This window comes from Corythoichthys intestinalis, chromosome 1 (genome assembly GCF_030265065.1).
Source record: "Corythoichthys intestinalis isolate RoL2023-P3 chromosome 1, ASM3026506v1, whole genome shotgun sequence".
NCBI classification, from domain to species: Eukaryota; Metazoa; Chordata; class Actinopteri; order Syngnathiformes; family Syngnathidae; genus Corythoichthys; species Corythoichthys intestinalis.
In genome coordinates this window covers 28,323,962-28,351,092 of record NC_080395.1, presented here as the reverse complement: position 1 = coordinate 28,351,092, position 27,131 = coordinate 28,323,962, and the positions used below count along the sequence as shown (strand labels likewise).

Genomic DNA, 27,131 nt, shown 5'->3' with positions numbered 1-27,131 from the left:
CCCAGATCGAGGGAGATTATCAGTGGTCTTGTATGTCTTCCATTTTCTAATAATTGCTCCCACAGTTGATTTCTTTACACCAAGCGTTTTACCTATTGCAAATTCAGTCTTCTCAGCCTGGTGCAGGTCTACAATTTTGTCTCTGGTATCCTTCGACAGCTCTTTGGTTTTGGCCATAGTGGAGTTTGGAGTGTGACTGACTGAGTTTGTGGACAGGTGTCTTTTATACCGATGATGAGTTAAAACAGGTGCCATTAATACAGTTAACGAGTGGAGCCTCGTTAGACATTGTTAGACTTCATTAGATGAAGTTAGACCTCTTTGACAGCCATAGATCTAGCTTGTTTGTAGGTGACCAAATACTTATTAACCACTCTAATTTGGAAATAAATTCTTTAAAAATCAAACTATTTAATTTTCTGATTTTTTTTCCCACATTCTGTCTCTCATGGTTGAGGTTTACCCATGTTGACAATTACAGGCCTCTTTAATCTTTTCAAGGAGGAGAACTTGCACAATTGGTGGTTGACAAAATATTTATTTGCCCCACCGTACCATTTGGGTGACTAAAAGTGTGTTTTAATGCAGTGTGTTTTTCTTTGATTATTTCTACAAAGCGAGGGAAGAATTTTGAATTTTCTTTTTCAATATCCACACTTTTGTGAATGTCTCAAGATTAATTAACACACATGAGCACAAGAAGAAATGGGAGAAATGTTTAAAATGGGGTTTTGCAAGTATATTTCCCATTAAGAAACTACAAAACTGCTTAATGAAGTCTAAATGTTAACTTTTTATGAGCAACAAATGAGGGCTAGGCTGACAAGAGGGGTGGCATATTGGTGTCAATTCAGAGGCTAGGAGCAATGGATAATGGCAGGTCAAATGAGGAATTGCCGAGGCTCAGGGATGAGCAAGTGACTTGGAGTTTGGAGCTGGGAGGGAACAGTAAGAGTGAGGGCCAGTACCAGAAAGAACCTCTGCCTGGAGGTGCAGGCGTGGTTGATGTAATGGCATTAATCTCCAAGCACCATCTGACACTCTGTGTGGCTCCGTCATTGAAAAGTGCAAATTCTGCTGAACTGTAGGAGGAATTCGGGTATCTCAAGAGGCGATACCTTGGATTAATTAAACCCACTGGCTGGGATTTTTGTGTTTAGCTAACAAAGCACTTGAGACACACCAGGAGCTACCATTCACATCTTCTTTAGCCTCTTGATGAATTAAGTTGCCCCCATTGTTTCACGCTAACCATTCCTTTTTTTCCTCCTGTACAGATGAATCGGCCCATCCAAGTGAAGCCAGCAGACAGCGAAGGACGGGGAGGTAAATAACCTTAAAAAAACACACACAAAGACACACATACTGGTACAAACGCAATCCTTAATATTCTCCTCTCACTTGAGATGCACTGGGAGTTAGCAGTACGGCCTGTAAAATAGGTCACTTGCTTCTATTGACTTCCCATCTGTGCCAGCAAAAAAGGGTCTGTTGTGGTTCACAGTCACTGAGTGTGGGTCAAAGACAAGTGAGAGAAACACAGCGGAAAAATGAAAGAGGATGCGGGCAATAAGTAGACACTGTGAACCTTCTGCTTGAGACATCAGGGAAAAGGCATTCACACATCGAGAAGCCAAACAAACTTGGGCAAAGAAGCCTGCTCAAGACTTTGTGAACACACCAACTTTGAATGACTATAACAGATCATTTGGAAGGAATGTCTACATTATGCACAATCTTGAATTAGTCATTTGTTATTATTTATTGGTAGTTTATTTGCCATTGACCTTTTCTGTCATTACTGTTGCTGACCTTAACATTTGTGTGTGCGCTCAACGTTAAACACACGCAAACAACAAAATCATAAATAAAGGAGAATGTCTAACACCGTCTTTCACATGAAGGCATGGTGAAAACATGACTGATTAATGTATTTTTCAGACTTTAAGTCGCATTTTTTTCATAGTTCGGTTGGGCCTGCGACTTATACTCAGGTGCGACTTATACAGTATATTGATACTTATACTCGTGGCATGCGCTATACTTCAAGTTGGTGCGGTTGTTCAAAAGTGATACTGACGATGAAGACTTGAATGGATTTGGTAGTGATTTGGAGGGAGATCGAGAGTTTGCTTTATTTATAGTTATCTGAATGTTATCTGAATTAATATGTCAACAGATACCTACCGTATTGGCCCGAATATAAGACGGCCCTGATTATAAGACGACCCTCTCTTTTTCAAGACTCACCACCAAATTAATTTTTGTACAAAAAAATAATTACAGTAGATATGAACCAAATGATTATAACAATATATTTGAGAGACAAAGGATGTTATTTTGCCTCATTCAAATCTCAGTATCCGAACATTTAAATATGTAAACTAAAGTGCAATCACATTCGTAAATGAATGGCTTCTGGTTTTTGAAATGTAAATAAACCAATCTATTGTGATAAAACAACAAACTTGCAATAACTGCATTAACCATCAAAGTGAAGTCTAACTGTAACTGTAGTCTTGAAACAAATCTGAATAAGGAAAAACATTGCAATAAAATAATACAAACTGGTTAAACTTTAGAGTAGCTGAGATCTGTCATGACAGAACATCGCTTCAATGATATCTGGCGCCATCTAGCGTTGTGAATGGGTATAATGTCTAGACCGCGAATATTAGATGACCCCCACTTTTTCAGTCTTATTTCAATGCAAAAAACACCATCTAATATTCGGGCCAATACGGTATTTAGTAGAGATGTCGCGATCGATCGGGATGCCAATCGATCGGGTCCGATCACATCATTTTCAAAGTATCGGAATCGGCAAAAAAATATCGGCCATGCCTTTTTTAATATATATATATGTATATATATATATATATATATGTATATATATATATATATATTTTTTAAATTAAATTGTTTTCTAATTGTATTTAACGTTACAGACATAATATGTTACACTCATCCAGAGTCTTTAGTTAAGGTTTAGGCTTAAGGTAGGGTTATCAAATTTATCCCGATAACGGCGGTAATTATTTTTTTAAAAAATGTATCACGTATATTTATTATTAAATATTTAACGCAATTAATGCATGCGCTGCTCGACCCACTCACACATTGTCGCGCTCATTCTGTAATGGCGCCGTTTACCTATATTGAGAGATAAAAGGCAGCGTAAAATGAGTAGAGTGAATTTTGGCAGCCTTTGGAGCCTTTTTTTTAATTGGCCTCTCCCTACGATTAGAAATATCATGTGAAGCAATGTGGGGACGCAAGGTAGCAAGTGATCTTTCTCTTAACGCCTTACGTTATTTCCCAACGCAGAGAAGATATATCAATAGGTAGCACTACGCACAGTCATGGTTCCACTTCCCATCATGCATTTGGGCATGGCTACAGTATCATTTACTGAAAGCTCAACAAATACACTAGATGGCAATATTTAGACACAATATACAAAGTCACAAGTCTTTCTATCCGTGGATCCTTCTCACAGAAAGAATGTTAATAATGTAAATGCCATCTTGAGGATTTATTTTCATAATAAACAAATACAGTACTTATGTACTGTATGTTGAATGTATATATTCGTCCGGGTTTCATTCATTTTTTTCTTAATGCATTGCCAAAATGTATATGATCGGGAAAAATTATCGGGAATGATTGGAATTGAATCGGGAGCAAAAAAAAGCAATCGGATTGGGAAATATCGGGATCGGCAGATACTAAAACTAAAACGATCGGGATCGGATCGGGAGCAAAAAAACATGATCGGAACAACCCTAGTATTTAGCACATTGTTCTCCATTTTTTTCACTACTATAATGTGTAATGCTTGTGTTCTGTCTCTATAAAATAAAATGTCCTCCCCAAAATTCGACTTATACTTCAGTTCGACTAATATATGTTTTTTCCCCTCTTCGTTGTGCATTTTGGCTGGTGCAACTTATACTCAGGTGCAATTTATAGTCTGAAAAATACAGTAATTTCAGTGAGTGCCATCACAGGCGGCCAGTGCAATTGAAGCCAATTAAACATGTACGCATAGGGTGGAATTGACTATAACTGAACAAGTTGGATTCTCCTTAAATTTCTGTGTTGTTTTCAGGCGCAATCAGACTAAGCCACATTGTTGATTTATCTGTCCCAAGTCTGAATCACATGGCTTATATTCATTGGCGTGCACACGCCTAAAATAGGTCTTGTTTTTGTCACGGTGGCACTTTAATTAATGGACATTTAAAAATGGACAAAGTCTGACCGACGAGGCTAGTGTGAGAGCCAATTGGCATTCTCACCAAGATAAATTAGATCTCTCGGCTTAAGAGGGGAGGATGGATGGATCCCAATATCAATTACTACCTCTCTTTCTCTGAAAGGGAACGGAGAGGAACAGGCAGTGTGAATGAAATACAGACGGCTTTTAGGCTGGCACAGCCAAGGCTCGTCTGTTAGAGGAAGTTTCTATATGGGAGGACAGGCTCGGTAACAGCATGGATTGAAATAAGACCAAGCAGACAGGCCCGAGCAGAGATATTGAGCTTTAATGGCAACAGGAAGTCGGCCGCCTGGCAAGGGAAGTAAACCACAGTCATGGCTGACAATGAAATGAGATTTACTATGAAGCCGTGCGGTTAAAGGGAAATAGACAGCAAGGGCTGACTAAGAGAGAGAGAAGCGGAAGGACAGAATTCATTTGTGGAAGGACTAGTCAAGTATAATTCTAAGTGGGAGACACTAGATCGCTGATTTTTACATTTTCACCTTTGGTATTAGGTCAAATTTATCATGAGCAATACATAATATCAGGCGTAAAAGCTGTGTCGAGGTCTTGAGTTTCTCAAACATGAGGCTTAAGGTGTTCTTGTAGGTGCAGATGACCCCCTTTTCCAGATGCTCTCCCTTGCAGACAGACACCACACGGAATATGGTGATAAAAGTCATGCCAGAGTGCAAAAAAACCATGGCCTGCAAACAATAGCCGTATCCCAATCCAGGGACTGAAATCCTCTCGAGACTGCAAATGAAGGCCATAACGCCACAGGAGTTCGGTCCCAATTTTAAGACTTTTTCATGCTGTCTTCTTTTATGGGTTGACACTAGCTTTACTGGCCTGTAAATCTACTACATTTTGTGCGATTTAAGGCAGACCTGGAAAAAAAAACATAAATATGGCAACAACATTTAAGTATCCATTTTCTATCCTTGCAAATTAGGTAAGACCAACATTAAAATGAATATGTTCTTTACGACAATATCAAAATGATCCACACAGACCTAGGAGATGCAGACAAAAACATATTTGAAGAAAACTAACTCACCACCCAAGGACATTCAGCAACACTGTAATTACTGGGTTTGTAACTCATATATGAGTTATATATGAATGAGATCCTTGACTGCTTCGTTGCTGGCTATGTTACTTGAATAATTCTAACATGTAGCCAGCTGGTATCAATAGCTAAGGTTAGGATTCAAAAAATGATGCAACCGGAGTCTTTCAAGGACTAGTCTTTCTGATTAGAATGGAAATCTCCAAAAACAAACTTTCATCTTATCACCTAAATTCATAACTACACAACTTTAAAATACAGAAAATATTATCCACAACACCAAGTGGTGACCCAACTTTTTAAGGTGTCGAATACAAAAACAACTGAGTGTCACAGTCTGGACTAGGTCAAAACCGATTACTCATACTTTTTTGTCCTGCAGATTATCGAGATAGAGAAAAGCTGAGGAATTAGACCTTCATATCTTGTATTCTTTTAGTATTCTTTTATCAATTTTCATTCTCTTTCCCTGAATCTATCTGTCAGATACGAACCGACTCACTCGCCTTTGGATGGATGGACAAGGTATACGTCTCAATTCAAAAGCCTCTGCAATCTGCTTCATTCCAAAATGGGTCAAAAATGAGAAAATGTCAACCCCTCTTACCCTGTCCTCCCCTCTCTGCCGTTATTGGCTTTCTTCTTTTACACAATCTCATTGGTACACTGATGCCAGGAGAAAGATGAAGCAAGTGATAGCGAGGCGTGCCAGGCCTATGGAGGAGTTGAAGAGATGGAAAGCGGAATGAGGGAAAGGGGCAACGACAACACGATGAAAAAGTTAACAGAGAGTGATAGAGGCAGCTGACTGAATCTCTGGAGTAAATCATCTGCGAGCAGCCCCCATTCCCTATTGTGTCCTTGCCTCGCCCGGGAATCTTCTCCCTCTGACCTTGTCTGTGAAAAAAAGATGGGAGCCAGATTATCTATGATTGGAGCTTGCCATTATCTAAACACAATCTCCGAGTCCGGGGTCCCACTTCGCTCGCCACTACTGTCAGCTTGGAGGCAGAGACGATGAGGAAACTGATGATAGGTCAGCAGTCACAGCGTCTTCTTCCCTTAACTCCCTTAAAGGTTCTGAAATGTCCATCAATATCAACCTTTTCTACATTTGTCTATCTGTGGGCCTTCGGTATTTAAGTGCTTCCCATATTGTGTCGTCCCATGAGTTAGCCATTCATAATCACCGTGTGATTAGTGATAAGTCAAAGGCATCATTAGCTCAACAAGGCTCTAATTATTTAAACATATCCATTATTAAAAGAAAGTCCTACCAGTTACTAAAGGGTACTGTCATGGAAATTCAACTTTGAACTCCAAGACAAGTGTCACCTCGATAGCTCGATGAGAAATGAATCAGCCTCCAACCATGGATTGCTTTGCTTCGAAGGCTTTATGAACAAGAGCTCTCGGGTACAGACGCGAAGCCATGCACAAAGCGTCCTCTCCGTATGTGGACAAAAGAGAAATGGAGGGCATGAGTCTATGTATGGGTCGACACCATAGAAACAAAACCGAAACTTACTACAGCATATACTGGTAAAAACATCTCAAGTTACAAAATCATCCTCTATTAGGGGAAAAACACCTCAAGTTATGACCTTGAACACTGGCTCTGGCTAGAACGATGATGAGCTCAGCCTGATAAGCCACAGTCGCCCATTGTATTCATTCAGGGCATATAGGAAAACACAGGAACATAACAGTCCATATTTGTTCATATATATTGTGATACAGTCTACAACAGTCAAGGCTATGGGAAGGCACACTCAAACAGATTACTATAACAATGATGCTCTATGCCAGGGGTTTTCAACCCAGTCCTCAAGGCACACTGTGGGTCCTGGTTTTTGTTCCAGCCGATCCAGCAGAGACAGTTGAACCAATGAGGCTTCTGCTAAAACAAGCCACACCTGACTGCAATCAACTGATTGCACTTGTAAAACACCAGATTGGGGAAAAAGTGTTGTCATCTTGTTTGGTAAGAATGAAATCCTGCACCCACAGTGTGCCTTAGTGGAATAGGTTGGGGACCCCTGCTCTATGCTACAATGTTCTCATGCAAGCATAACAAAAGCATACAAAATATGATGTATAATGGTTGTGTTTTAAGCATGAATAACAATCTCTCACAGGTACTGTCTTTAACAACTGAGCAGCCAAGGTTACAGCAAGACGAAACCCATGTCTAACTATAAGCAGGATAAGGGCTTTAGAAAATGCATGTATGAACGGCATCCTTATTTAGTAGCTGTTCCATATTTTGGCTCACTAGTCCAGGTGAGAGTCTTTCTCATATCACTACACCTTTTGTCTTTCTTACTGAAAGAGTGTCTGCGAACTGCTCACGTTTGTCCTTGCCAACATATTCATCAGAAGAGTGACCCCAGTCGGGGCACTCTGCAGATTGACAGGACCTTAAGATGTCGAGCAGTGTGCTGTCATAGCCCAGCCCAGCAGGCATGGGATAAGTGAAGGCCGTTGGCTGGCGCAGTCTGGCAGGCCACACGGGAGCGACTGTCTGGGGGCACCGCACGCCATCAGAGGACTGTGTTCCACTTTACATGCAAATGAAGCCAGAATACCCCTCTGTGCACTGAAACTATCCCAGCAAAACTCACCTGTGGTGGACAGTTTCTAGCATGGGCAGAACAAAGCTGGGATTGTTGGATATCAATAAATGAATATTAATTTGTTGCACTTTAGAAGGTGCCCTTTGGATAAAAATTGCAACAGGCAATTTCTCACATGTTGGTTCAACCCAACAGTTTTGCATCAAGCGAGGCAAAATGTGTCATTCTCTCCTCAGTATACAAGTGTGACAGGTCTAGTTGTAAGAGTAATTAACATGTGCTGCATTGGAACACTGACAATTGAAATTCTTGTTTTTGTTCGATTATTCTCGTTCTGCTCCCGCATAGAAATACCAGGACATTATGCAGAATGTTCCTCTCATTACACGTATTTTCAACCAATTAATTATAGTAGTACACTTGACTAAAACAATGAATAATGTTGTATGTGCATTCAACTCTACGCAAGTTGGCAAAGAAACAACGTTCACCAAGCATGATTCAAAAATTCATCAAGCGTTATTAATTATGAGTATCGAACACAATGATTCTCTCCAACGGGAAGGTTTTATTTGGCTTTCTGTGCTTAGAGGCTGCGTTTCCTAGCTAACAACCTCATCGACTAGAACACCTCTAGAGAAATTCATCTGGAAGATTGTGCATTCAAAAAGGCAGCATTTGCACACTCACAGCTCTGATTGTCCTTCACTACTAAGAACTTAAGATAATTTTTTGTTCAATTTTTTAAAAACTAGCTGGGCTGGCTGGTGGTCGACATTGAATTTGCGGGAACTTTTTTTTTTTTTTTACTTAACCCCTTCAGACATGAGCATTTAGCTGAAGGAGATGACGCGTTTGCGTCTCTAAAGAAATTAATACACTGGCTGTTGCCTGTTACGGCGGGGGACCCTGCCCTGGGCTTGGTTGGCCACTGGGGGCCCCCTGGCGTGCCGTGTCGGCTGGGGGGCTGCAGCGGCGGTTCGTGGCCCGGGTGGGCGGACGTGGTTGGGGACGGGCGTGGGGTTGGTGGTGCGTCCCCTCTTGCCATCCCCGAGGGCCGGTAGATGGGCGCGCGGGTGGCCCGGGGGGGAGGGACGAGGGCTCATTTGCAGGGCTGCGGGAGGAGGGACGGGCTGTGCCCCCCCCCCCAGGGCCCGCCCTCCCTTCCCGGGCTGGCTGGGTGGGGGCCGTGGCCCTGTGTCGGCACCTGCGTGGCGTCTCCGCTCGTCTGCGTGGCTGCTGCGTGCCCGGCGGGGCTCGCATGCGGCTGAATGTTATGGGGCGCGCTCGGGCGGGGGGGTCCCGGTGCCGGGATTGGTGGCGGGGCGGCGCAGGGTTGGTCGCCAACGGGCTTACACTCACTAGGGATTCACACGATTACTGGGTTCTAAATCACAGAGATGATTTGTGTACACTCAACCCCTTTCTATCACTTAGCTTATAGACTCCCCCACCTTCTTCCCCCTCTTTCCCTGGTCAACAGGGCCCCCACATGGTGTCAACCGGATATACATTTAGCTGACGATAGCACCAACATATTAGTAGTTAGTGTAGTTAGGCGTTCAATGTATTTCTTGTTGTTGTTTGTGTTTCTTCTCTTTCTTCTGTTGTGTTTCTTTTCTTCTGTTCCCCCATAACCCGTTCCTGTTCGCTGTTTTGTCATAATAAATGAGGTATGTTGAATGATCACAAAGGGAGTATGTCAGACTCTCAATGTGAAACATTAAAACTGCACTTAGACTTCCATTCTCCGTGTCAAACAGCTGAGCAGGACAGGTTAAAAAAAAAAAAAAAAAAAAAAAAAAAAAAAAAAAAAAAGATATTAATACACTGAATTTAGATGCTATTGCCAATTCTGAGAGATGATTGGACGAAACTTTACCAATCAAAATCAAATCATGAGGTTTAGTACGCCCTCTTTACTATTTTTGGCTCTTTGAAAATGGCTGAGACAAAACGCAACTTCAAAAAGGCAAATGTAAGTGCTCATTTCTCATTGAAAACAATGTAACATTAACATTAAAAATAACAACACAACAAAACAAAACAAAACAATAAAAGCATGAAATATCCCCAACCAAAAAAATTGCAATTTGTTCTGGTATTTGAGTTTTTTTTCTTTTTGCCCAGCAGAAAAAATGCAAGTCTGAAGGGGTTGAGTTTAATATGTTTTTGTCTTTTATTGAAAAAGGAAATCCTAAAAATCCTAAAACTAAAGTTCAATAGCAGTCACATGGCAGGAGCTTGTGGAATGCTCATTATCCCCCAAAAACAGCTAGACTGAAAAGCATCATTTAATTCCAAACTAGAGAATGTGAAACAAAGCCTGACTCAATATTAAAAAAACACTTCTCAACCTATTATACAACTATTGCACACACCTTCATGTGCAAGTGCATTTGTTGGCACACCCACAAATAAATAAAAAACAAATTATGCTTTGTTAATGAGTCCATAAGAAGTGCAACTTCTCTGTTGTGTTGTTGCCTGGAACATTACGCCGCATCTGAAATGCACCCGGCGGCTTGGTAGTCATCTTTTATGATGGGGTGCAGCTGTCCATGCTTTGTGAACACTTCTACCAAGCCTCCTCGACAATAGCCAGCAGGCATGATGGGATGGAATGGTGAAAACAAAAGATATTTACCACAGCACAGGAGCAGCAGTCATTCTTAAAAATAAAAAAATTATCATAAAAAAAGAAACTAATTATTATTACAGCAACTAATTATTTGCCTTGAGATGGAAAACAAAGTGAAGAATGAAAAAGGATAAAGAGAAGGATACAATGCAAGTAGAATGTTGTATTTGTGAGAGACGCTTCAATCTTGACAGCACATGCCTTCTGTGAAAAATCTATTAGTTTTTAATATACCACGGGGATGGAATGAGAAGGCATCTGGTGACAAGCAACTGTCAGATGACTATAGTGCTCTGATTACTTTACTGATCTTCATTTGTATGTGCATAGCTCAAGGGAGACATCATAGCATGTTTTGTCACAAGTTATAATAGTTCTCAGGTGTCTTTGTAACATGTCCGTGACATGCTTGCGACAAAATACCCCGAGGATTAAGACTAATGACACGCTTGTACATATCTTATTCTTTCAGTCTTTATTTTATTTAAAGATCACCACAGCAAATCAATTAATCTATTCTTGCTACATCCAATTTCTCCTGTAAAAATTATCTGCAAGTCTTCCCTTACACAATTCATAAATCCCCAAAAACTCAATTGCCAGCTTTTTTTTTTTTTTTTTGAACCAATACTGTATATCCATTGTAACTTTTTCTGCACGTCCAAACTATTTCAATCGGCCCTTCCAACCTTTGTCACCCTTCCAGTATGTACTCTTGCTCTGTGATGCTCACTCTTCCGACACCTGTTCTTGTTTTGCTGAAATTAGCCTGGTATAGGTGGCCTGTCTACTGCAAGTGAGCCAAATCTCACCCCTGCCCATGTGCTACTAGGCCAATGCTCTGGCTTTTGTTACCATGACGACAAGAGCAGTTACCGGTCAAGGCATCCTGAGTTTTCTTTCTAAAGAGTGGTTTCTCCTTGGTTTTAGCATACAGTAAGAAAATGGTGATTTGGAATTTTCTGTGTTATAGATTTACAATCACAGACAATCAGACCAGTAAAAATGTGAAATGAGCTATCGTTTGTGTTTTACATAGAACTTTAAAATAGAGTATGAATAAAATAGACAGTGGCAATCCAACACTATTGTGACGGGTGAGGGATTTTTGGTCAATGGACCTACACTTGTGTAGCGCCTTTCCAACTTCAAGGCACTTAAAGCACTTTGATACTACTGTATATGCTCATATGCCTACTGATGTCACAGCATCAGGAGCAACGTGGGGTTCAGCATCATGCTAAACAATACTTAGACGGGGTCACCAGCAGTGTTGTTAATATTACTTTTAAAAAAGTAATGTTACAGTTTCAAATTACTTCTCCCAAAAAGAAATTTAGTTAGCAACTCGGTTACCTCATTGTATGAGTAATTAGTTACTCAGCAAAGTAACGTCACACGTTATTATGTTATATATTCTATAACAACTTTCACATCAAAGATGTTTTATAAAGATGATTAACTGATTTTTAATTAAAAAAAAAAAAAAAAAAAAAAAAAAACATAGGTCATGCATTTTACTTTTTTGTGTGTGTAAATTTCACCTATAGACCCTACTCACCGACGTCACAGAATGACGTGTCGCTGTATCTGGCCGCCATATTGTCCGTCTCTGTTTAGCCTTATTCTCAATGGTTTCAATTAGTCGTTCAGTTTATAGAGCAATTCATGGAAGCCCCAGTGCTTTCAGACGCTGTAAACTCATTGGATGCGTTGCATAAAAGGCGTTATGTGGAAAAGCTTCAGTCTATCCATTCGCCAGATCCATATTTGATGCCTAAATCGATGTCTTCGCCCTCTCTGCCTGACATCTGCTACCCTGATATCTACAACTATCTTTTCCACAGAAACTCGGCCTATTCTCACGAAACTTTGAAAAACATTAAGAGCAGCACTCTAAGCAACATTACCCTGTGTGATTTCTAAAATGGCGACAATCAAAAAAAAAAAAAAAAAAAAAGTTGACTGCGATGGCCGACGCTTCAAGGATAGGTGGATATTGGACTATTTCTTCAATAAAACACGCAACAACTGTGTCTGCCTCATTTGCAAAGAGACAGTCGCTGTTTTCAAAGAGTTCGATGTGACGCGATAATAACAAGACACGCTGACATGTACGACAACATTACAGGGAAGATACGCAGCGAGAAATTATAGCAACTTGAAGCTAGTTTAATTTCACAGCAGCAGTATTTCGCAAGAGCCCAAGTGTTGAAAGAGAACGCCACAAAGACGAGACTGTTGAAATTATGAATGAAAAAAAAAAATAAAGCAAATGTGACACACAGAAAGGCTTGCTAACATTTGTTTAAATATATTGTTCTATGTAAATCAGCCAAGGTAGCCCCCCGCATTTTTACCACACCAAATCTGGCCCCCTTTGCAAAAGGTTTGGACACACCTGTTTAACTGATGATCCGTAGACGAGGTCAGCTTCTTTCACTTGGTACCAGCTAAATATTATTCAAAATGTAATGATGGTGGAAGAATTAAGCATCTTGAATTTGAAACTGTATGTTGTCGGCGATTAGCCTCGCAATGATCTTAATTATGGTTGTCAGCCCAAAACCCTCTAAATATATATTAAATGAATCTTACCAGATATAAAATGACTACTACATAATCCGTGGTAATCGTTTGGAGCCCAGTTTTCTCGTCGAATTGCAGCAGTCCATCTCGCTCTCCTCTCTGGGTCTCTCGGAATACGGTAGAACTTCAAGTCTCTCCATCTATCTTCTCTGTTATTGCAACCAACCGCCACACACGCCTTCACCATTTTGATTATTAATGTTAACGAGCAGAAAAACACGCCATAATAGGAGGAATTTACGTAGCGGTAATGCGTCAAAACGACGACGAGACGGACAATATGGCGCGGGGGCGTGGTTGTGACGTCATGTGAGTAGGGTCTATATAAGTGTGTAACAGTATACAAACTTTAACTTTCAAATGTTGTGAGAAAAAAAAAAAAAAAAAAAAAAAAACCTTTTTTTTTTTTCCTGTTGTACTGAACCCACATCGAACCCAGACGCCCGTACCGAGGTATGTACTTAACTGTGACTGTATTGTCCCCCCCTTATATGTATATAGATAATTATTTTTCAATATGCAGATGAGGATCTCTCCTGTCTTTGCTCATTTTTTTATTTTATTTTTATTTATTTATTTTTTTATTTAGAAAACACAAGATTCTTGTATACGTAATTCAAGCAAAGTTTAGGGAAAATGACTACTTTTTGTAAAAAAAAAAAAAAAAAAAATATATATATATATATATATATATATATATATTGTAGCATGCAAAGGGACAATGCCGATGTGGTGAGGATAATGTACACTCAGCAGGAAAACCGTACCTTATTTTCATTTAATTGTACCCACCTGGACGCTACGAACTGGATCTAAAAAGGAAAAAAAAAAAAGTGTCCCGAGTTTATGATGACGCTCGCCACGCTAAATGCTAATGCTAATGACAACGAGAATGCTATGCTATCACTCCGAGCCACTTAGCCAATCATCATTACATATGCAACGGCGTCACCACCCCCTTTCTTCCTCCCCCCTCCAGGTAGCTGCGACAAAAGGAGACAACTTACGCTTCATTCAACCAAATTGTAGAAACGCGCCCCTTCACATCCTCAGTTACGGTAACAGCGTTGCAAAGATGTATAAAGTAATGAATTAGATTACTAACTACTGAAAAAAACAACACCTTTAGAAACGCTGTTACACTCTAACGCCGTTATTAACATTACTGGTCACCAGGGCAGGGAATCAAACCGAAAACTCTAGGTTTTGGAACGACTACTCTACCTATGTGCCATCCCACCCCACATGTTTTTAACAGTGAAATTTCACCCGTGTCTTACCATTCAATACACACACGCATTGTTTTGGTTATGTTACTGCTCTGAAATTTCTTCTTACAGTATGTGTTCTTTCTGTAGTAGAATATGATGCCTCAAGATGGTGCCAGACCCCTGGCTAACGGGAAAGTAGAAATGGATGTTGAAAAAAAAAATCTAAAGAGCTTACTTTTCCTTGCCCATGAGTGAAAGTTAGAAAGAGTCTTGGTGCATACCAAATTAACGAGTGTTAATTTAACTTGAATTAAAATCAATACTTTTTCTAACTTCTCATAGACTATGAGTCATAAAGTCACACTTTTGAAAGTGTTAATATTTTACCCATTAATATTGTTAAATATCTGACACTGTTGGTGTTGTTTAATAACACATTCAAGTAGGGCTGCAGCTATCGATTATTTTAGTAGTCGATTAATCGATTAACTAGTTAGTTCGAATTATCGAGTAATCGGATAAACATTAAATAAATTAGAATAACTGAGCTGAGCCTCAAACGGTATTAAAGAAATCAATAAATAAATAAAGATTTATGTACAGTACAACAAAAGAACAATTAGCTAACTTACATAGCAAAAGTCCACCAGCTTAAATGCTAAAAAATATATTTTTTTTTTCTTCAATGCTCTTAACTAATGGTTTAGACACATATTCCCTTAAAAAATACCTTTAAACTTAATTACGAATGCCTTGAAAAAACATTAGCTCACACAAAAATCTAGCTTATGTTGGTATTAACAGGGAGCAGCTGGATTCGGCCATGTAAAATGAGGCAAACTAGAGGGCAGTGTATTCACCCAAATCAATAAAACTAAATGCAAACACTTTCAAAAACAAGCTATTACAACGCAAAGTTAATTAAACGAATACTTGAAGCAGCAAAATTTAATTCAAATCTTTTTTTCTAATCGAATACTTGAGTTAATCGATTAATCATTGCAGCACTACATTTAAGCTTTTTACTTTTTTTAACACATGAAAGTGTATTTTAATACTAAATTGTGTTATTTTCTCACAATAGGAGTGTGTTGTTGTTAAGGCTCTGAATAAAGGGGGGGGGGGGGGGGCAAACGCAGAAAGGGGGGCAAACTGGCACTCAAAACCAACTTTTATTGAAGGTTTTGAGGGGTTGGGAACATGCCAGAAGAACTGATACTGCATCTGGGAAAAAAAGTGTTTGGTGGGGATGAAGATTTTCTACACCTGGTGCTAGATTCACTCATCTGTCCAATCCTGTAATCAGAATGTTGCCACACCCACACACACTGAGAGGAGCAGAGCGCAGAGACCCCAACAGTTGTTTTTTGACACATGCACTTCGCACTGGGCGTGGCTCATTAACTCTGCAAGCGCTATATTCAACTCTGCCAGGGGTGTTTGTGTTCAACTCAATTTACACCGCTCCAAGAGCGAATTTAACACAGCTAGTGTTAAAACAACACCAAAATCAACACCGAACAACTCAAAATGATTTACATTGGAAAATCAACTCTATAGACCCTACCCACGTGACGTCACAACTCCGCTCTCCTGACTGGTGCCGCCCACTTGTCCGTCAACACATCGTGTTGACCTGTTACGGCTACGTACATTCCTCCTATTTACGGCGTGTTTTTCTGCTCGTTAACATTAATAATCAAAATGGTGAAGGCGTGTGTGGCGGTCGGTTGCAATAACAGAGAAGATAGACGGAGAGACTTGAAGTTCTACCGGATTCCGAGAGACACGGAGAGGAGAGAGCGAGATGGGCTGCTGCAATTCGACGAGAAAACTGGGCTCCAAACGATTACCACAGATTATGTAGTAGTCATTTTATATCTGGTAAGATGCATTTAATATATATTTAGAGGGTTTTGGGCTGACAACCACAATTAAGATCATTGCTAGGCTAATCGCCGACAACATACACGTATGTATGTAGTGAGAGTGCTATCGCTAAACCATATAAACATTAAAAGCCCTAGCTCCATTGACAAATGACATGAAATACATTAGACTTGACAGTGGATGTTAGCAAGAACAAAAGATTTTGAATTGAAAATTTCGTAACTCACCTTCCGAGCACAAGATTCCTGCCGAATTTTCGTGTACGAGGACCTGTTTCACCCAACCAGCAACGTAGCATTTATAAGCCTCCAAGCTCTGAAAGTTTTTCAAACTTTCGTGAGAATAGGCTGATTTTGTGTGGACAAGATAGTTGTAAATATCAGGGTCAGGCAGAGACGGCGAAGGCAGCCGGTCAAAAATCATCGATTTAGGCATCAAATATGGATCTGGCGACTGTATAGAACGAAGCTTTTCCACATAACGCCTTTTATGCAACACATCCAGTGAGTTTACGGCATCAGAAAGCACCGGGTCTTCCATGAAATGCATTTTAAATTCCTCGATCAATTGAAACCAATGCTAATACAGAGACAAAATGACGGACAAGTGGGCGGAACCATACAGCGAGCACGTGGTTTTGTGACGTCGGTGGGTAGGGTATATACATTTTGCTGTCATGAGTATTTCCTGAGAAGGTGACACACACAAGCATCCTTACAAGCGTTGTTCGATTTCTCCAAACAAGAAAATCCAGATTATTTTCTCTCACATCCGATTTTCCGATGTCGTTTAAAAGTTTTTGGCAAAATAAAAATAATGACAAATAAAGTTTTTGGAATATCTTCTATTTAAACTTATTTTTTCTTTATTAGAACTGTTAAGTTCCAGTGAGTTTAACTCTGTTAATACACACAAAACAATCCCTTGGGATTATGAGCATTTTATTTATACAACAGACTCCAGCTCTGTTCTTAATTAAAGTGATAACAAAAGAATAAAGTACAATTACCATTTGAAACAAAGCCAAACAAGGGAAAAGGTAGTCAGTCTGTAAACCAAATAGTCTGTCAGCAAGTCACTCTTCCAACCAGCTAGCCAGCCAGTCAGTCAAGTCAATCAGGTGAAGTAGGTAGGCAGTCAGGCCCAGGGTGATGCGCTCTCACATTTCTCTCGGGTCTTACTTGCATAAATTAACGATAAGTGCAAACCCGTTACTCAATGATAACAATATGTAAGGTGGCAATTAGAGGTGGGAATCTTGGGGCACCTCATGATTCGATTATGATTCAGAGGCTGCGATTCAATTATAAATCTATTATTGATACACAAACACCCCCCCCCCCCCGCCACCTATTAGCGGCTTTTAATGTTTCGTACATTTGTTACAATAATAGTACAAAAATCCTTTCAGGCTTAAATAAACTACTATTTCTGTATCAAGTTAACAGTTTAAAACAGTTAATAAAATATTTAAGTCCCCGTTCTGTATCAGCATACTCTAAACTACATTGAATTAATTTAATGTTGTGAATCAACTGTTAAAGTCGTTAAAATTGCTCCCATTATTCCATAATTTCCCTTCTGTCTACATTCGACAAATGAAAGTTTTAAAACTGTTTCATCTTTTAAAGATAGATTCAAGTCAAGATTTTGCTGATTTATAGGAGTATTTTAAAAAGTTAATTTGGTTCGCTACAACAGCCTTTCAGGGAAGTCTACTGCTTTAAGATGGCCTCTGTTTAGTAACGCTGGCAAGCCTCTCATTTCGCATCTAGATCTTTATACATGTGATATCTACCGTTTTTTACATAAAAAGGTTCACTCCAACAGAGCCTTCCTGAGAAGTCTACCGCTTTAGGATGGAGGCTGTTTACTAACGCCGGCGAGTCTGTCATTTTGCATCTAGTTCTATATACATGTGATATCTACCGTAGCATTATGTGGGCGTAGTTAGTAGATACTGGGTGTTGTTTGTAGTGGCTGTTGGAGTTTTTTTTATCTAGCGGCATGAGTTATAGTGGATGTACAGTGGGGCAAATATGTATTTAGTCAACCACCAATTGTGCAGGTTCTCCTACTTGAAAAGATTAGAGAGGCCTGTAATTGTCAACATGGGTGAACCTCAACCATGAGAGACAGAATGTGGAAAAAAACCCAGAAAATCACATTGTTTGATTTTTAAAGAATTTATTTTCAAATTAGAGTGGAAAATAAGTACTTGGTCACCTACAAACAAGCAAGATTTCTGGCTGTCAAAGAGGTCTAACTTCTTCTAACGAGGTCTAATGAGGCTCCACTTGTTACCTGAATTAATGATACCTGTTTTAATTCATTATCGGTATAAAAGACACCTGTCCACAAGGTCAGTCAGTCACACTTCAAACTCCACTATGGCCAAGACCAAAGAGCTGTTGAAGGACACCAGAGATAAAATTGTAGACTTGTACCAGGCTGGGAAGACTGAATCTGCAATAGGTAAAACGCTTGGTGTAAGGAAATCAACTGTGGGAAAAATTTTTAGAAAATGGAAGACATGCAAGACCACTGATAATCTCCCTCGATCTGGAGCTCCATGCAAGATCTTACCCCGTTGCGTCAAAATGATAACAGGAACGGTGAGCAAAAATCCCTGAACCACACAGGGGGACGTAGTGAATGACCTACAGAGAACTGGGACCACAGTAACAAAGGCTACTATCAGTAACACAATGCGTCGCCAGGGACTCAAATCCTGCACTGCCAGACGTGTCCCCCTGCTGAAGAAAGTACACGTCCAGGCCCGTCTGTGGTTCACTAGAGAGCATTTGGATGATCCAGAAGAGGACTGGGAGAATATGTTATGGTCACAGGAAACCAAAATCGAACTTTTTGGTAGAAACACAGGTTCTCGTGTATGGAGGAGAAAGAACACTGAATTGCATCCGAAGAACACCATACCCACTGTGAAGCATGGGGATGGAAACATCATGCTTTGGGGCTGTTTTTCTGCAAAGGGACCAGGAGGACTGATCTGTGTAAAGGAAAGAATGAATGCTGCAATGTATCGAGAGATTTTGAGTGAAAATCTCCTTCCATCAGCAAAGGCATTGAAGATGAGACGTAGCTGGGTCTTTCAGCATGACAATGATCCCAAACACACAGCCAGGGCAACAAAGGAGTGGCTTCGTAAGAAGCATTTCAAGGTCCTGGAGTGGCCTAGCCAGTCTCCAGATCTCAACCCCATAGAAAATCTGTGGCGACAGCCCCAAAACATCACTGCTCTCGAGGAGATCTGCATGGAGGAATGGGCCAAAATACCAGCAACGGTGTGTGAAAAGCTTGTGAAGACTTACAGAAATCGTTTGGCCTCCGTTATTGCCAACAAAGGGTACATAACAAAGTATTGAGATGAACTTTTGGTATTGACCAAATACTTATTTTCCACCATGATTTGCAAATAAATTATTTAAAAATCAAACAATGTGATTTTCTGGGTTTTTTTCCATATTCTGTCTCTCATGGTTGAGGTTTACCCATGTTGACAATTACAGGCCTCTGTAATATTTTCAAGTGGGAGAACTTGCACAATTAGTGGTTGACTAAATACTTATTTGCCCCACTGTACAAGAATACTTTAAGTACATCATGAGACGATACACTTTCTCTTGGCGATATGGAATTTTTGTCCAAAGCTGACTGAGCAGAAGTAGCTGAATCGCCGGTTGCCATCTGTTGTTGGTGTTGTTTAAAATGGGAGGAAGCAGATATGAAGAGAAAACTGCGGCGGCTTGGATAAACCAAAATGGTGCAGCTTTGAAAATCGAAGGTACTGACATTTTTAACATCGTTTCAACCAGAAATGTGGATTTCGGTTCAAAATCGATTAATCGAACAGCTTTTATCCTTACCCTCTTCTAGGGAAATGTAAATAGAAATGAATTTTGGGGGGGATACATATTTGAATACTTACAGTATAGTAAAGTTACAATTCATCATTTACATTATTAAAGGTTTGGAAGTATATTTTCTAGAGGTCCTGTGGACATAAGCAAAAGAGTTTACGTTTTTTCTCATAGTTTAAAGTATTATGTTGCTCCTATGTGAAGGTCCTCAAGCCTCTTAATGCAAATATACGACTGTACATAAGAGCTCTTTTTTTTTCTCGCCCTTCTTCACTTTTAATGGATAACTCTTTAAAGTCGCGATGTCATTCCCTTACGCAGAGGGTGCATTACATGATATTCATATTCATAAAATGCCAATTTAAAGAGTCCAAGTGGCCATGGGAGATGTGTATGTGTGTGGCTTATAAAAATCCTGTACTAGCAGCTTCGTAGACAGGTGCAAAGAGGACTAATTAATAGCAATCAATACTCGGGGCCAGGGCAGGCGGCTGGCCGGCGGAGACTCTCTCAGGTCAGGCAATGAAAAGATAGCGAGCACCAAATTCATTCTGCGGTCCCGGAGGACGGCTCTGAAGTACACTCACACTTCCTTTAATGCCTTCGCTGGGGTGTCATTTATTTTTGCGTTTGCCAGCACATTTGGAAAGTTCATTACCTCGCTCATGGCTTGTTAATTATCCTTGTAAAGCCACCATTAGATCTCCTCAGGCCAAGACCAAGATGAGACTTTTTTTGTCCCACAACATTAACACACGGTGGGGGGTAAGGGTGTAAAACTGCACTCTGCCCATTTAACAGGGACCCCTCAGTGGAAATCTGAAAGATAGAGCGGCCTACATGGCAAATTAGGTCACGTGCACTGGACAGGCTGTGGTTTTCTTTCATATTTCCTCTTCGCTTCCTTGAACATAAGTCGGCCTCATTTACCCCAACACATGTTCAAGCTGAATGTCCAGGGATAGGCATTTGACTCCATTTCCTCAATTGTCTAATAATTTAAAGGGGACATTTTATGGAAAATTGACTTTTTAATTGCTTGTAAACAAATAGTTCTCTGGAGTGTCTAGCCAAACCTCAAGTGTGAAATTAAGCAAACAAGGACTGTAAATCTTTTTTTTCCCTGAAAGTGTGTCTATTATTGAACTTTTTTTTTGCCCCTATGTAACAATGCACGTGTCTTTGTGTCTATCATATTAAAACAAAAATTGAAGCAAGTTGATTTTTTTTGGGCCATCCAAATTAGCATTAGCAAAGATTGTTAGCCTCTGATTAGCAACACACTTCGTTCAAAAATCATGAGTCTCGGTCTGCATTAAGAGCACCTTGCTTCGCTTGTGAATGCAACCGAAGCAGGGTAAGCTTTTGCTACTTTATGTGTCCATCACAGCGTGGAGCTGTGATGGTCTAGGTTGCGACAGTACACGCAGGGCATCTTTGGAAGTGGAAGAACAGCGCGGACACTATTCAAAATCAACGATGGCAAGATGACAGATGATTAGCCATAGACAGATGTTGTTATGCTGTGCCAAGCAGTTGCATTTGATACACAGAATCGAGTTCTAATGTGGCGATTGTGTTTTGCATGCTGTTGCTGAACGTACTGTGTGAGAGTGGCCTCTCCAAACTTTCGCAGGCCCCTCAAGACAATTGTCCGGTGAGTGGTGCTGGTGGAATTTTTGGTAATCAGGATCGAACCCACAATGTTTGGATTGGGGAATGACTACTTTACCACTGAGCGACACTGCCCAAAGTGGCTTTAATATTTAACTCATTGCGAACGTTCATTCGCTGCCACCCACTTCAAATGGATTGGATGTCTACTATTCATAAACTCTTTCCAAATCACAGCAGAAGCTTATATTTCTGTTTGTTAATTGTTTGTAGAATATTCTAGAATGATTTCCTGACCAATGTATCGATAATTGTTGTATCGCCATATCGTCAGATCATTGTTATCGTGAGCTTTGTATCGCAAATCGTATCGTATCGTGAGGTACCAAGAGGTTCCCACTCCTACTACAGACCGCAGGATTACAGACGCCACAGTTAAAAACGGCAGTGTGGCTGAGCCACCAAAGCCTTACTGATTATGCAGGTGCTCATTTGTGTGGCCATGCGGGTAGTGTGCACATGTCTCATTTGAACCTTACAGAGATGGAACAGGATCTGATTTCCCCGCCGCAAAAGAGGATGACACTTTATTTTTAGACTATATGCTTCTAATGGGGCCTGGCAGGTACAGGAGGCGTCACATCTGTTGAAGCCCAGGTGATGCTCTCACCATCCTCACCACCCCCACCACACCTCGACTCTCCATACGAGTCAAATGACTCACATGGAAGAGCAACAGTGTCATTGCCAATAAAGTCCTCTTCCTTTTGCTGCCACTTTCTCTCTCTGCTGATGACAAGCTCATGCTTGTAACCATTTTATTTCACAACACGACTGAATTGGAGATGAATAATGTAATACATGTAAAATAAGATTAATGCTCTGTCTATACCAGGAAGAGAGATAGGGAAAAATTAAGCTTTTCAACTGTTTAAAATTATTGTGGAGTTGTAACTTTTTTTGTCATTTCTTTTGAAAATAACACATGCATTGCCAAGCTATATCTATATATATCTATATATATATAAAATTATGAAATATGATGCATCACCCTTCTTGTGATAATTATAAAGTGAACGGACAAAGAATGTGTTCACAAAATAGATTATTTCCTAGACTCGGTGCCACTGTTATGAACCCTTGTTTATAATTATCCGCAATAACAGAAGAATGTTATTTATTATTTCTGTTCAGCACGATACATATTCCAACACAGTGTTTACCCTTTCTTGACAACAGAGAGAGAACATTTGGATGAGTAAATACATAAGTTGAAAATTAAATTTTAATGAGGTGTTTATCTGAAAGTCATCACGCTGATGATGTGCGAAGACCTTTAAAAAGTGTCGTCCAAACTGATTGGTTCGCAGATAATGTATCTTTCCTATTGGGGTGATCATGATAAAATGGAAGAAAATGTTCAAAGTCCCAGTTGATCCAACAGTACATCAACTAAGATCAAATGAATTATCTGGAAATATAAAAGTCAGGTACGGAGTCAACGATAGCATAATTTTACTGTCAGGACACACTTTAAAAAAGCCTATTCACCATAATGACAATATTTAATAGATTCTTAATAACACGCTTCACATACAGTGGGGCAAATAAGTATTTAGTCAACCACTAATTGTTAAAAGTTCCCCCACTTGAAAATATTAGAGAGGCCTGTAATTGTCAACATGGGTAAACTTCAACCATGAGAGACAGAATGTGAAAAAAATAAACAGAAAATCGCATTGTTTGATTTTTAAAGAATTTATTTGCAAATCATGGTGGAAAATAAGTATTTGGTCTATACCAAAAGTTCATTTCAATACTTTGTTATGTTACTTTGTTGGCAATAACGGAGGCCAAACGTTTTCTGTAACTCTTCACAAGCTTTTCACACACTGTTGCTGGTATTTTGGCCCATTCCTTCATGCAGATCTCCTCTCGAGCAGTGATGTTTTGGGGCTGTCGTTGGGCAACACGGACTTTCAACTCCCTCCTCACCCCGTGGCGTCAAAATGATAATAAGAACGGTGAGCAAAAATCCCAGAACCAGACGGTGGGACCTAGTGAATGACCTACAGAGAGCTGGGACCACAGTAACTAAGGCAACTATCAGTAACACAATGCGCCGCCAGGTACTCAAATCCTGCACTGCCAGACGTGTCCCCCTGCTGACGAAAGTACACGTCCCGCCCCGTCTGCGGTTCGCTAGAGAGCATTTGGATGATCCGGAAGAGGACTGGGAGAATCTGTTATGGTCAGATGAAACCAAAATATAACTTTTTGATAGAAACACAGGTTCCCTTGTTTGGAGGAAAAAGAATACTGAATTGCACCATACCCACTGTGAAGCATGGTGGTGGAAACATCATGCTTTGGGGCTGTTTTTCTGCAAAGGGACCAGGACGACAGATCTGTGTAAAGGAAAGAATGAATGGGGCCATGAATCGAGAGATTTTGAGGGAAAATCTCCTTACATCACCAAGGACATTGAAGATGAGACGTGGCCGGGTCTTTCAGCATGACAATGATCCCAAACACACAGCCAGGGACAGCAACAAAGGAGTGGTTTCGTAAGAAGCATTTCAAGGTCCTGGAGTGGCCTACCTAGCCAGTCTCCAGGTCTCAACCCCATAGAAAATCTGCGGAGGGAGTTGAAAGTCCGTCTTGCCCAACGACAGCCCAAAAACATAACTGCTCTAGAGGAGATCTGCATGGGGGAATGGGCCAAAATACCAGCAACAGTGTGTCAAAAGCTTGTGAAGAGTTACAGAAAATGTTTGGCCTCCGTTATTGCCAACAAAGGGTACATAACAAAGTATTGAGGTCTACTTTTGGTATTGACCAAATACTTATTTTACACCATGATTTGCAAATAAATTATTTAAAAATCAAACAATGTGATTTTCTTCCCCCCCACCCCCCCCCCCCCCCCCCCCCCCCCCCACATTCTGTCTCTCCTGTTTGAGGTTTAACCATGTTGACAATTAGAGGCCTCTCTAATATTTTCAAGTGGGAGAACCTGCACAATTAGTGGTTGACTAAATACTTATTTGCCCCACTGTACCTGGAAACAACATTGTTAGAGTTGTCGGTTAATGACTTTTAACCGACAAACGATATCCCAATGTAGTCCAACTTCAAAAATCCAATACCGAAATCAAACGGATACCGATATATGCAGTTGTGCACTTAACGTGTTATTGCTAATTGTATTGTGATGCCCCACCGGATGTTTTAATAATGATAAATGCAACAACTTCAAGGTTTTCCAAATAAAAATAAACATTTTGTGAAAAATAAGAGAACATCTTCAACTGAAATTATACAAAATAAGTGTCTTATATGAATAACATAAATTGACGCTAAAATCTATACAATTAAATAAAATAAATCATTCACAATCAAATCATGTTTACATTACTTACCCCAAAAACCAAATAGGGGGCGACTATAGCATTACAAATACAGGCAGGCAATCCAATAGGACATCCCAATGCAATGACAACTCCCAAGATGCATTTTGCTGGGCTTTTACAAAGATTTTTGTATTTTATTACTTTTCTAGTTTTCTTATTGACTATTTCTTTCTGGTAACCCAGTAGTTATATGTAATGAGCTAATAATAATAGCTCATTATAATTAATTTGTTATTTTTCAATCAATTATTGATCATTTAATTTTTGCACCATGAATGCAAACGTCTGCTCACATAACAACTTCCAAGCATATGAGTTTGAAAATAACTAATGGTCAACAAGCATAACGGCTGTGCAGCACTGTGACCATCTTTTGTTAAAAGGCAGAAGGCTTCAACATGCACTTTGAGGGCAACGTGCATGTTGGCCAAAAACAGACAATGAAAAGCTGTTGTCAATATCAACAGCCAACACTAACCTTTGTGATAGTCAAGAACAAGAAAGCTGAAAAGTTATGTGAATGCAGCATTTTTCTTTAACAAATATTGTTAAATTAGCACAGTACATGAACCTGACTTTGCTCTTACTGCACAGATATCCAGACATGACCGTGCTCACATCACATACAGTATCTTCGAAGTATGCCAGTATGCCTCACTATTGGCTTTGCATGACTGATTTTTGCTAAAAATCAATTGGGGGTGGCGGAATTGAGCTGCACAAGCCCCTCTTGGCCCAGTAGAATGCTACCATCAGCTGTTGTTTTTCTCTCTCTTCCGATCCAGAAGACAGGAAGCTGTTTGTGGGGATGCTCGGCAAGCAGCAGAGCGAGGATGATGTCCGGCGGCTCTTCGAGACCTTCGGCCAGATCGAGGAGTGCACCGTCCTGCGGGGTCCTGATGGGGCCAGTAAGGGTCAGAGCACACACACATACATACATACATGCACAGTCCTTTGGCCATTCCTTTTGTCTGACCAGCCACACTTCAACCACATCCGATCGACCATTCTTGCGGCAGCACAACTCAACGCTTGCTCGGTCCTTGTCACGGCACTCTAACACATTCTTCCTTTTGCTAAGTACTCTATTTACACTCGCATCTGACTTCTTAGGGAACACCTCGCTTCCCTCCGCCCCTAAACCTGTTTTCTCAAATGCGGTGTGTTTGTTCCTGCATCACTATCATCCCTCCCCAGATGATCATTATGTCCTACTGTAAATAAGGCAGCCAGGCATGGAGTTTAGTTGCAGTCACTCCCAAAACAGCAGGAAAAACCTTATGTATTATTATATCAGGGATGTTTATATTTTCAAATAATGTTCACATTTTCAACAGTAGCTCATCGGTAAGGACTTGTGCTTGGGAATTGGATGATTGATGTTAATACCCATTTTGGGGTGTATCAAGAAAGTAGCTTATCATTTTTGTTTTTATCTTAGTTCCTGGGTCTCTGTTGCCAGCTTGATTACCCTGTTCTTCCTTTGATTCTGAGTTGACTGTTTTCCTCAATTATTTGTCATGTTTGTTAGTTATTTGTTGTTGTTATTTACCGTAATTTCCCAAATATAACACACACGTTTTTTCCCCAAAATCAACTTGTAAAATCATGGTGCGCATTATAAACGGGTACATGGATGGAGACAGAAATATATTAAAAAACAATTTTTTTTTATTTTTCTATTGACACGGCCATGTTGAGTTTAAGAAACGAATGCGGCGATCCATTGCCGACCATTACGGTACGCGACGTCACCGTTTGGTTTCGGTAATACTTCACTCTGATCGGCCGAATGATTTCGTCTGTTATATTATGCTTTTTTCACTCTTCATAAAGCACAGAATTTAGTCTCCTGAACTCATTTGAGTCAACGTTTATTGCAGCTCCGCAACTCGGACCAGAACAACACAGACTTCCTGTGTACGTCAACTATATCTGTCCCTGGGGAAACTCAAACCCAAATAACAATAGTTCCTATTG

General features: G+C 40.2%; 1 protein-coding gene across 10 annotated transcripts in view; it reads left to right on the top strand.

Annotated features, from left to right (window-relative positions):
• The window catches only part of celf6 (CUGBP Elav-like family member 6), a 380,567-nt gene that overhangs the window by 232,684 nt on the left and 120,752 nt on the right, over positions 1-27,131 (top strand). For all 10 annotated transcript variants that reach the window (XM_057833527.1, XM_057833555.1, XM_057833517.1 and 7 more), the window contains exons 3-4: positions 1,278-1,326; positions 25,937-26,065. In XM_057833527.1, the coding sequence (XP_057689510.1) occupies positions 1,278-1,326; positions 25,937-26,065 (178 nt within the window). The remainder of the gene's footprint in view (positions 1-1,277; positions 1,327-25,936; positions 26,066-27,131) is intronic.